The sequence below is a fragment of the Castanea sativa genome, chromosome 6 (assembly GCF_040712315.1).
Source record: "Castanea sativa cultivar Marrone di Chiusa Pesio chromosome 6, ASM4071231v1".
Classification (NCBI taxonomy): domain Eukaryota; kingdom Viridiplantae; phylum Streptophyta; class Magnoliopsida; order Fagales; family Fagaceae; genus Castanea; species Castanea sativa.
The window spans coordinates 38,310,418-38,323,306 of record NC_134018.1 but is presented as its reverse complement, the minus strand read 5'-3'; the positions used below and the strand labels follow the sequence as shown (position 1 = coordinate 38,323,306).

Sequence of the window (12,889 nt, the reverse complement as noted above, 5' to 3'; positions counted from 1 at the left end):
TGGCCTCATCTCTAATAGCAAAACCATCACTTGTTTTGTTAGTAGCAGTCCTTGTATCGCTTCACATAATACTTAGTAGAAGTTGCTTGAGCAGTGATACTTTAATGATTGTGTTGTGTTCACAATGATAACTCTATCAAGGTCTCGGTAGTATTATCTATACATGACTTTGGGTAGATGAGTTTAGGCCTGTTCAGGATCCGACCGGCACCGATGCAACCAATCGGTACCGAATTGATCCGACCGCTACAAAGCTCCACCGTAGGTGTCTGGTGCAGTGGTCGGAGGAAATTTAGGCATACTGACGATGGCCAGTGTGGCGATCAGCAGCTATTTTACACTCCGACGAGAAATCGTACCGCACCGAGTATATATATATATGCTATAAATTAACATATGTGTGATCTATTGTGTTTTAGTAAAAAGAATGCAAGAGAGCTGTTCAAAAAAAAAAAAAATACCAGAGTTGGTTTGAGAGAGACAATGGAGAAGGGATTACAACGCTTGAGAAAGTGAGAGCTGGAGATGTTGGGTTAAGAACATTAGGGCTTTTTAAATATAATTTTAATTTGATACCAAAACGACGCATTTTGAGCTTGACATTAATTTTAATATCAGTTCCAAAACTATGTCGTTTTGGTATCAGCTTAAAAAAAAAAAAAATCAAAATCAAAACTATAGCGTTTCAATTTAAACCCTAAAATTATTATATACCCAACTCTCACTTTCTCATTAGTTGCCTAGCCTCTTCCTCTCCCATAAACTTCTCCTCCTTGCCTCTCTCTTTCTCTCTCCTCACTCTCTGCCTCCGCTGCTGCTTGCTGCCACCGTATTATGCCCCTTGAAGCTACAATTCTTGGAGTTCCACTTTTTCCTTCTCTCCCTTTTGCTATTCTCAGGAAGTTTTATAGAAGATTTTGAATTTTATGCTCCTCCTTAAAATGCTTTCATTGAGGTTTGTTTATGTATTTTATTTTCAATAGTTTTGATATATCTTTTATGGATTTGGTTTAGTTTTTTTTTTTTTTTTTTTTCTTTTTGTGATTTGAAATTGAATATTTATGAGAGAGAGATTGTGAATTTGTTTGTATTTGTGTGTTTTCCTTTGTTTCTTTTTCTTTTTATGGAATATTTGAATATTTGAATGATTATGATGGGGTTTGGGTTGTTAAATGCATTGTGTTTGATTCCTAAGAAAATAGAGAAATTAACCGAACTAACCGCTCTGAACCGGTATGGTGCACCGCACCTTGTGTAGACCGGTGCCAAACCCTTCATAGATGAGGTGCGGTCAAGTATGAGAGAAAACTGCACCCTATAGGTGTGGTGCAAAAAACCCTCCAATAACCAGCCGCACCGCACTATGTACAGGCCTAGATGAGTTCACATTAGGGACTTTTTTATTATTCAGCAAAAAAGAAAAAAGAAAAAAAAAGCAAAACTATAAATGTTATTTAAACCAACTTTGATAACTCAAATAATCATACATAACATTAGTAACTCAAACTTGTTTCATCACAACTGGTTAGCTAATTAGGAATTAACAATGTTAGGACCATAACAAATTACACAATATTTATTGCAACTTATTAAATTGTGAGTAGTGAAGGTGTGAATGATACGAATCCACTACTTTTTTTTCCGCTGCTCATAATTTATTATGTAGCAAGTTATAACAAAAATAATGTATTGTCTTGTGGTCTTAGAGCAACCACATCAGCTCGTTCAAAATTTGTCTATTTTACACGAAAAAACCTACTTTTTCTATTTTACACCTTCACTTTTACAAAACACCCACATCAGTTTATCTATTCTACACATTTATTCAATAAAATATTCTTTCTTTTACATTTTTTATTATTTCTTTCCCTCCCTCATTGCGTCTTCTCCGTCGAGCCTCACTGCGTCTTCTCTGTCGAGCGTCTTCTCCGTCGAGCCTCACTGCGTCTTCTTCGTAGACGCACTTTCCCTCCCTCACTGCGTCTTCTCCGTCAAGCTCACTGCGTCTTCTCCGTCGAGCCACACACCCAGCCAGCCACCCTTCAACAAAATCCTTCAACAAACCACACCCACCAAGCCACACCCACACCCATCCTTCAACAAACCACACCCACCGATCCGTCGAGCCTCACCCACACCCAAACCCAAACCCATTCATCGCCCACCCAATTGGCGGCAAGATAATCAAAACCCACTGACCGACACCCACAGTCAACCAAAAACTAGAAAAAAAAAAAAAAAAAAAAAACAACAACAACAACAACCAACGAATCGGAGCAAGATCGATGCCTCGCAGCACCGCCACCTCCTCGCGATGGCTGTTCGGCGACTCGGCTTGCTCGACCTTGTTCTTATTGGCGACGATGGCGATCGGTGGCTAGAGGAAGAAAAATGGATGAGATGAGAGAAAGAGAGAGTTGTACTGTGTCTGAGAGAGAGAGAGAGAGAGAGAGAGAGGGAGGTGAGAGTCACTAGGGAGGAGAGAGAAAAAAAATCCAATACACATGCTACAATACCCATGTAAATTTATACGGTACTGTAGCAATTTGAACGAAAATGTAAAATATAGACAGTTATGCACGAGCTGATGTGGGCTATTTTTGATTAAAAATGTGTAAATTTGAACATTTCTTTTATTATACACACTTATACACCAACTAATGCAATTGCTCTAATTAGTATTTTTCATTAAAAATTACCTAGCAAGTGAAACATGTAAAAGAAAGCTTTGGAAGCCCCCCATAAAGATTCGCTTGAGTAGTGTTTTCATGACACGAGCAGTTCCGATATGTCTACCATGTATATTTGTTTGACTTTTACCCAATTTAATGCCACTTGTATGGCATCTGTTGTGACTGTTGGCCTGGGACGAATTTTCCCCACCACATATGCAACCACTTTTTTAGTTTTTAAACAATTTATTTCCATGTTTCTTAATTCTTATTGTATAAAGGGTAACGTTATATTGAATATTTAAGATTGTTAATTTAATATTTAAGATTGTTGATTTAATTTGATCTACACGAGTTATTAGTAGTAAGCAAGATCGCTTGTTTAAGTTTGAATTTTTTTTTTTTTTGGAACAAATTGGAGCTTGTTTACAAGGAACTTTGATTAACTTATTCTTTTTTCATATATAGTAAAAATTACCATTAAATTTTTACCCATTTTTAAATATACGACAATAACTAAAAACTAAATTATTGTTAAAATTATATTACTTAAGTTAATTAAATAGATTGATTTTTGTTTATGATAATATAAAAATTAGATATAACAACCTTGTATTGTTAATAATTTGGCCAAAATGCGAAAGGACCCCCTTGGGTTTATGTAAGTTGCAAACTAACTTCGTGCCATCAATTCTGCATTATTGACTCATGAAATTTAAGAATAGTCAATTAAACTCTCCCCTGTAGGAGACTTTCTCTCTTTTCCCAAGTAGGAGACTTTTCTCTCAAAATATGAGTGGCTTTCTCCCTGTAGTCTCATTCTGAGGGTTTCTTCTGGATCTATACTTTCATGCTTGGAGGGTAGTAACGTTTACAATGCGTTTATTATGGAGCAAGAAGTGCTAGATGGTTTCCAAAAGCTACAGCTCACAAGGGAAGAGGCAGATGAAATAGTTCTTACAAATGTTGCTAGAGAAGAGCTGATTGAGGAATGTTCCTTAAGTCTATTTGGACACCTCCTCACAGATCGCCAACAAAATCAGAGAGCTCTCAAGAATACTTTGAAGTCGGCATGGAAAATGGGGTCGGATTTGAGGATTGTGGAGGTTGGGAATAATATATTGCAGTCTAAATTTAGTTCACTGTGTCAAATGGAGTGGGTTGAACGAAGTGGTCCACAGAACTTTGACAATAATCTGCTCCTTTTATGTAGATGGAGGAAGGGGCTAACAGCCTCTAATATTTCCTTTACCCATGCTCCTTTTTGGGTTCAAGTTTGGGGCTTACCCTTTGAGTATATGTCGGAAGAGGTTGGGAAGGATGTAGGAAGCAGACTTGGCTGTGTTCTTGAAGTGGACAAGAGATCGTTGCAAGCAGAGCAAGCTAAGTTCATGAGAATAATTGATAAGCCCCTTCGCAGAGGAGGGAATATCGCAAATGCAGACGGAGAAAAATGTTGGATCACCTTCAGGTATGAACGGCTCCCTACCTTCTGTTATATTTGTAATATTCTTGGACATGATGATAAACATTGTCCTATAGGTCAAGTAGAGAGCTTGAAAGAAAGGCAATATGGAGAATGGCTTAGAGTTGGAAGTACGGTAAGAAGTGGAAGTGAGAAAGGAAGGGTATTCGGAGAAGATGTAAGGTTTGGGCCGAGAAGTACAGCGGCAAATGTTAGCTCTTCTACTTTTTCAGATGATGTTGAAGGTGGAGGCCGGAACAATAATAATGATGTAATGGTGAGGAAAGCATCGATAGCAGAGACGCTGACAAGGGATACAAATTCAAATCTTGCTGATGATGACAGTATGTGTAAATGGAACAAGAGGGATGAGACAGCACGTGGGCTGAGAAGAGGTCAGGAAGCACAACCAAGTGTAAAGGAATGTGGAACTAACTTGGTCAAGGATATGTCCAAACCGGACGAGGATGCCATGTCAGCAGCCCATTTAAATGCTAGTGGGCCTTGTAGGGAGGAACTGGAGGCCTTAAGCCCAATTAAGGTTAAAAAGGTTGCTGATATGAACAGCCAAGTGGGTGAAATGGGCCTAAACGTAGGGGCTGAAAAAGAAGTATCAAGTATTGGAAAATGGAAAAAATTGGCAAGAGACAAAGGTAAGGCCCAAGAAAAGACATTGCGTGTGATGGCCCAGAGGTTGGAAATAAAAGATGTGGATGCATGGAAGACTTGATAAAAGACGAAGGCAGATTGCAAAAAAAGGTATGTGGGGAGGATAGTTATAATGGTGGCTCTTTTTCTCTTGATGAAACAGCGGTGACTGCAAGGCAGCACCGCCGAGAAAGATGAGGACTTTAGGATGGAACTGCCGAGGGCTTGGGAACCCTCGGTCAGTTCAAGCGTTGCGCAGGCTTGTGCAATAGTGGGATCCTGACTTTGTTTTTCTATCAGAAACAAAGCTGAAAAAGAAAAGTATGGAGAGGAAAAAGATGAATGTTGGTTTTGCTAATGGTTTAATTATTCCAAGTTATGGGAGAAGTGGGGGCTTAGCCTTGTTGTGGAAGAAGGAAATTAAGGTTGATGTTCAAAGCTACTCAGAAAGACACGTTGATGGCATTATTTCTGAAGATTCGAGATTTAAATGGCGGATTACTGGATTTTATGGAAATCTTGAGTCACATAGAAGAAAGGAATCTTGGGAGTTATTAAAAATTCTTAGCAGAAAGTTTCAGCTCCTCTGGTTGTGCTTCGGGGATTTTAATGAAATAGTTTCGATGTTGGAAAAAATGGGGGGAGCTCGACGGTCCCAAAGGCAGATGGGAAATTTTAGGGAAGCAATAAATTATTGTGGTTTTAAGGACCTTGGTTTTTGTGGCCCGGAGTTCACTTGGTGTAACATGCAAGAAGGAAGGCAGAGGATATATCTTCGATTAGATCGTGCTTTGGTTACGCAGGATTGGATTGACCATTACAGGGATATGAAGGTTCATCACCTAGTGGAATCTACTAGTGACCATTGTGCGCTTTTGATCACTGATGCCAATATACCGCAAAGACTTACGAAAAAAAGGTTCCAGTTTGAGGCAATGTGGACACGATGAAATGATTGCAGAGATGTTATCAAGGCTGTTTGGAAGGAAGGTGTAAATCTTTGCAATCCGAATGGCATGGTTGATGGTCTTAAGCAGTGTGCTGAAGAGGTATCCAAGTGGAACAGGGCAGTGTTTGGTAATGTTCCTAGGCAGATTCAGAGTAAAAGAAATGTCCTAAATGAGCTGGTGTTGAGGGATCGTGACGGAAGTAACGGGCGTGAAATTAATAAACTCAGGAAGGAAATTAATGAATTGTTGGATTGTGAGGAGATTATGTGGCAGCAAAGGTCCAAGATTCAGTGGATGGGGTTGGGAGATCGCAATACAAAATATTTTCATACAAAAGCTTCTGGGAGGAAAAAGAAGAATTTCATTTCCGGAATTATGGATGAAATGGAGGTATGTAAGGAATCTCCATTAGAAGTGGCTGAAGTGGCAGTTTCATATTTTGAGAAGCTTTATGCAACTTCCAATCCTAATAAGATTCTGGAGGTAGTTGATATTATTGATGTAAAGGTTTCAGATGATATGAATCAAAGCTTGATCCGACAGTTTACAAGAGATAAAATCGAAGCTGCCCTTAAGCAGATGCACCCGACCAAAGCTCCCGGCCCAGATGGTATGCCAGCTATATTTTATCAAAAATATTGGGATATTGTGGGTAATGATGTTGTTAGCATGGTTCTGAATGTTTTAAATTCTAATATTTCTATGGCTGACATAAATAAAACGTTTATTACTCTTATCCCAAAAACTCGCAATCCTACTAAAATGACAGAATTTAGACCGATTAGTCTAAGTAATGTAATTTATAAGCTCATTTCTAAAGTCTTAGCTAATCGTCTCAAATCTGTCCTCCTCATATCATTTTTGAAAATCAAAGTGCATTTCTATTTAAGAGGTTTATAACTGATAATGTTCTTATAGCCTTTGAACTCATACATTTTTTAGACTAAAAGAAAGATGGTAAGGATAGCTATATGGAAATTAAACTAAACATGAGTAAGGCTTATGATAGGGTGGAATAGGGGTTCATTGAGCAGATTATGAAAAAATTAGGCTTTCATGAAAACTGGATCTGCCTGATTATGCGGTGCATTACTTCTGTCTCCTATTCTGTGCTTATTAATGGTGTAGCGTATGGTAATATTATACCTTCGAGGGGTCTTCGTCAAGGAGATCCCCTATCATCTTATTTATTCTTGCTTTGTGCAGATGGATTTTCTTCTCTTATAAGTAAGGCAGTAGAAAATCAGATGTTGAGTGGCTTATCTATCTGCAGAGGATGTCCCAAGATCTCTCATCTCTTTTTTGCGGATGATAGTCTGTTTTTTTGTAAAGCTAGTGGCCAAGAATGTGAAAATTTAATTGAAATTCTTCAGAGGTATGAAGCTGCCTTTGGTCAGAAAATCAATGCAGACAAGTCATCGGTTTTCTTTAGTGCAAATACGGGGGAAGAAAAGAAAAAGGAGGTCTTGGAAATTTTGGGGCCTATGTAGGATTCAAGGCATGGGAAATATCTTGGCCTTCCATCTATTATTGGCAAATCAAAAAACGAAGTCTTTGCGGAGATTAAAGAAAGGGTAGAAAGGAAGCTTGTGGGGTGGAAAGAAAAGTTTCTCTCTATTGGCGGTAGGGAGATTCTCATAAAGGCGGTGGCTCAAGCTGTTCCGACGTATGCAATGAGTTGTTTTCAATTACCAAAGGGGTTGTGTGATGACATAGAAGGTATGATGAGAAGGTTTTGGTGGGGGCAGCGTGGTCAAGAGTCTAAATTGGCCTGGGTAAGTTGGAAGCGCTTGTGCAAATCAAAGCTTCGAGGTGAGATGGGGTTTAGAAACCTTCAAGCCTTTAACCTCGCCATGTTAGCGAAGCAAGGTTGGAGGCTTCTCATGAATCCAAACTCATTAGTAGCTCGAGTATATAGGGCTAAATACTATCCCCATGGTGATGTTCTCAATGTTGTTTTGGGTTCCAGACCATCCTATGTTTGGAGAAGCATTATGCAAGGGCTTGAAGTTGTAAAAAGGGGTAATCGATGGAGAGTCGGTAATGGAAGATTGATTCACATCTGGAACGACAAGTGGCTGCCTACCCCCACAACGTACAAGGTGATCTCCCCTCCTCGTGAATTCAATGATTTCCTAATGGCTTCGGCTTTAATTGATTATGATACTAGAAGGTGGAAGGCTGATCTCATTAACTCAATTTTTTTGCCTTTTAAAGCAAGAATGATCCTCAGCATACCAATTAGTTATAATCTTCCTGAGCACAAAATAATTTGGGCTGCTAACAACAAAGGTATGTTTTCTATTAAAAGTGCTTATTATGTAGCCCTTGATATAGTAGATTCATCTGAGGAAGGGGAAAGTTCGGGTGGAGATCCTGGAGGGCGTTTGTGGAAGAGAGTTTGGCATTTAAATATTCCATCAAAGATCAAAATCTTTGCTTGGAAAGCATGTATTGAGGCTCTTCCAACAATGGTAAATCTGAGGAGAAGAGGCATCGGTGAGGATGACCTTTGCCCTTGTTGTGGAAGGGAGATGGAAACGGCTTTTCATTCCATTATAAAATGTGAAGTTGCAAGGAGAGTTTGGGATAATTGGGACGTTCAAGTGGTCCAGATGGGGCTGAGGTTACATGACATAGCTGATGTTGCGTTGCGAATCCTTGAGAATGGTACAACCCATGACCTTGAAGTCTTCTTCAATGTAGCCTGGTTGATATGGTATAATAGGAATTCAATTGTTTTTGAAGCTACATGCAAGCTACCGAGACATATTTGGAATTTTGCTAACAAGTTCATTCAAGAGTTTCGGGGTGCAAGGAATGCCCTGAACAATTATCAAGCTGAAGGAAATAACAGTTGGCTCCCTCCGCCAGTTGGAGTTTGCAAAATTAATGTAGATGGAGCCACTTCTGTGGATGAAAGGAACTCTAGTGTGGGGGCTATTATTAGAGATTCTGAAGGAGCAGTTATGGCAGCCAGTTGTAAATAAGCTGACTCAAATAATCATTGAATCTGATGCTGTAACAACAATCATTGGGATTAATGATGGGTTAGTGGATGGTAACCTTGGGCATCTGTACCAAGGAATTATTTCTCTGTTGAGTACGTTCACAAGTTGGAAGATCAAGCACGTGAAAAGGGAGTACAACAGAGCCGCCCATGAGCTTGCTCATCTTGCTAGGGTCAGGAAAGATTCCCAAGTGTGGAGGAATGCTTTTCCTTCTGTGTTGCTAGAGATAGTTCGAAACGATTGTAATGGGTAGTATTTGTTTTTATCTTTCTCTGTTATACTTCAATTTCGGTTGATTGAACACAAATTCACATATTTAAAAAAAAAAAAAAAAAAAAAACAGAATAGTAAATTAACCTCTATCTTAATTTCGTTAATTAAAACTAACAAAAAATGGTCATGTGTATGCATGTAATCACTTTACCATTTAAAATATTATAAAAATAATAATGGAGAAATATATGAATTTTTTTCTTTTGGTTGTAATTTATAGTTAACGGAATTCAAATGAAAGGGTCAATTTGAGCAATTCTTAATAATAATACAAAATTGTTAGCACGTGAGGACAATTTGCAACTGCCCAAAGCTGTTTTTTGGACAACCATTTGCAATTGCCCAAACCCCAAAGGGTCTTTTTCTGTTTTTTGGACTAGTTTTTTAGCAATACAACTATTATACAAAGTTGATAAATCTAAATTTTATAATATTATAAACGAAGATCATTCTATCTAAATCACTCAAAATAATATAGATATAACTAAATTACTCAAATAATATAATTTATAACTATAGTTTAATTATTAGCTAATGATATGTAATGGAAAAAAAAAAAAAAAAATTAATGGTACAGTGTTTACTATATATGGCATTGAACTTCTTTTCTTTAAATCCGAACCTTTTCAAGACCACCTTATTGATTCGTGCTAATTCTTTTTTTTTTTTTTTTATGGGTATTGATTCGTGCTAATCAAACAAGAATAGTCATGAATGTGAATCTGTTCTATTAGATTACAGGTGTGATTCTCAGAAAAGAGAAAGGATGACACTAACCTTTATTATTGATAGCATCAATTCGTTAAATCTCAACTCTAAAACAAGAATAGTCATCAAAGATTCAAAACTTATATATAGTACAACTACAAATGTTAAAAAAAAAAAAAAAAAAAAAAACAACAAGAATAGTCATCAAAGATTCAAAACTTATATATAGTACAACTACAAATGTTAAAAAAAAAAAAAAAAAAAAAAAAAAAAACTGAAAAGTTATGAAAACCCCATTCCCAATCTGGGATTGTAAAAGCGCCCCTAGATATATGTATTCACATAAGCGCTACATTTCTCCGGGTATTACATGCTCATGGACCCAAGAGTTTCTTGATTCCAGCCTTCTGCTCTGAAGTAAGCCTTGTAGGGAACTTGATGTTGAATTTGATACGTAAGTTGCCTTTTTTTGTTGGGTCCTTTTGGATTGGCATTCCTTCCCTTGGAACAATCTCCTCATAGTTTGGATGAATCACATTATTGATTGGGATAGTTAAAGTTCTACCATCCAGAGTAGTCAGGTGGACAGTGTAACCCGTCAAGGCCTCTGCCAAGGATATTTTCTGGGTGACAATCAAGTCGTTTCCATCTCGAGTGAAAACACTGTGGGGCTTCTCATCAATGATAAATACAAGATCAGCAGGAATAACATTTGGCTGCTCATTCCCTTTCTCTGGGAAGGTTATCTTTGTGCCCTTCTTCCAACCAGGCTTTATGTCGATAGTAAGGATCTCTTCCACTTGAATGGTCTTGCTGCAAAACAGAATGAATGATATCAGAAATTATGCAGGACACTGCAACATTACCAGAATCATAAGGCAATAAGTATCTGAAGATTGTATAACTCCATATATTTTCACCATTCATTAGTATCATTTTGCCTACAGAACATCCCTTGAAAATCATAACTCTTGTACACAAATCCACACTTATAGAACTGAATCTACTAAACTAGATTGTCAGCAACAGTCATGAAAATGATGAATGTGCAGTGCTCATGATCCTAGAGAATGTCGAGAGGTGAGTTTGAGATAAATTATATGAATTTAAGATTAGAACTCAATATAATAATGTAACACCATGTATCTTATTTGCAGCCTGAAAGCAGTTACGTGTTTAGAATACATTACCACAAAAAAGAACAATTCTCAATAATTTCACAAACATTATCAGCTCAAGTGGCAGTTTTGAGATTAAGGTTTTGTGACGCAAATATCCACTTCATGAAGAAAGCATTACTACAACATCATGCCATTTCCACACCAAGAACAGGAAACCAACTTGTGTTTCTACTGCACTTTGAAAAACAATCTTTTGTTTTTTGTCAATCCAAGTGCTAATTGAATATTTTCTTTACTTCTAAGCGAAGTTCTACACTCCAACAAGACAAGACTTATAGGCAAACAATTTATAAACTAAATCACATAACCTTGCAAGTTTTAAATTCATTTTAGAGCTTGAACCGTTCATCATATAGATTATTAATGTCACAGAAGAGTAAACATTGTCATAAGACAAACTACATCTACACAAGCAATTTATCAAGGATGTTACTAAATTTTTATCTATAGTGTAAAATATTCTAAACACAACCTTCAAAGAACTTGTTTGAATAAAACATACTCCAATAGGAAAAAATGAAAATAAAATCCTAGATTTACCCTTCCCCTGGTTTTAGAAGTTCCAAAATTGGGTAATGGTCTTTTTACCGTCCTAATGGACTATTGCCTTATAGATACAACAACTAGTTCTTAATATAAACAAATTTAGATAACCACCAATTGCGCAAATCCACTTTTAAAATTGAAAGAAGTGATCTCTCTAAAGGCAGAATAACTCATGCTAATCTGTAACCAACAAATTATTTTGATGAAACCAGCAAAAACCTAATAAAACTAGAGCAACACAATCATTGCTTTGATCAAACAGTAGCACTCACCAATCATATTCACAAACTTAAGTGAAAGAACCAAAATTTGACAAAAGAAAATAAGCATTGAAGCAAAGCTACTTACCCACTAATGTCAGCAATTTCTCTAGAGATCTTCATCTTCTTGGTAGCTCCCTTGTATAACTCTTCAAGGCTGCAAGGCAACCTGCTCTCTATTGGAGGAGCTTTCCTAGGAACACCTTGGTGCATAAACCCTCCTCCTCCTCCTCCTTCCCCAAAAGATGCAAACCCATCATCACCAAAAATCCCACTTGAGAACCTTGGCCCTCTCATGCCTCCACCGCCACCACCACCACCTCCCATCCCCCCCATGCCTCCAAACGGGGCCGAAAACCCGAAAAACTCGGCAAAAATGTCGTCTGCGCTTCGAGGATTGAATCGAAACGTTGTCGGTCCATTACCAGTGGAAAAGAAGGAAGCTCCACCAGGTCCACCGGGTCCACCAGCATCAGGCGGTGGCACTTGACCCTTTAGGCCTTCTTCTCCGTATTGATCATACACTGCTCTCTTCTGGGGATCACTCAGAACCTACAAGAAATCCCATCAACAAGTTAATTAATTAAGTAAAACCCAGAAATTTGTTAATCAATTCTGATAATGGGTGGTCATAAAAATCAAAACTTGAGGTAAAAAATCAAGTTAAAAAGAAGAAAATTGCACAGAGAAACAGAGATTTCCACTACAACAAAACCTTAGATATACAAACATGAAAAAGCAAAGCTAAAACCATGAAATTCCAGAAAACTCAACAAGATGAATAATCTTAAAATTAAAACCAGATAGAAGAATTCACATAAGAATAGAAGGAGAAGCATACACATACCTCGTAGGCTTCAGATATTTGTTTGAACTTGGCTTCAGCTTCTTTCTTGTTGTTGGGGTTCTTATCAGGATGCCATTTCATTGCGAGCTTCCTATAAGCCTTCTTCAAGTCATCATCTTTGGCACTCCTATCAACCTGAAGTATCTTGTAATAGTCCACTCCCATCTTTAATTTCTTCTTCTTCTTCTTCTTTTTGATTCTAAGCTCAAAAGGCCAAAGCTTTCAATTGCCTTTGGTTTTGTGTAGCGGTTGTTGATGTTTACTAGTTGATGAATTTGACGAATCAATCGATTTATAGTGCAATATTGGTTTGGTGTTGTGTCATGCG

The 12,889-nt window shown here is 37.7% G+C and overlaps 1 protein-coding gene across 1 annotated transcript; it reads right to left on the bottom strand.

Moving 5' to 3' along the window:
• Positions 1-9,797: 9,797 nt before the first annotated feature.
• On the bottom strand, positions 9,798-12,889 carry LOC142637872 (uncharacterized). Its single transcript, XM_075811825.1, has 3 exons — positions 12,562-12,889; positions 11,803-12,266; positions 9,798-10,540 (listed from the first exon to the last, which is right to left on the bottom strand). Exons 1-3 carry the CDS (start codon positions 12,724-12,726, stop codon positions 10,102-10,104), a joined length of 1,068 nt encoding a protein of 355 aa, XP_075667940.1. The 5' UTR covers positions 12,727-12,889; the 3' UTR covers positions 9,798-10,101.

Bases quoted from the DNA above. Each gene is read 5' to 3' on its own strand.
- LOC142637872 (XM_075811825.1), bottom strand. From the start codon at position 12,726: ATGGGAGTGGACTATTACAAGATACTTCAGGTTGATAGGAGTGCCAAA. The intron at 12,267-12,561 runs GTATGTGTATGC...GATTTCTTGTAG, and splicing joins AAATATCTGAAGCCTACGAG to GTTCTGAGTGATCCCCAGAA. The intron at 10,541-11,802 runs GTAAGTAGCTTT...TCTGTTTTGCAG, and splicing joins GAAATTGCTGACATTAGTGG to CAAGACCATTCAAGTGGAAG.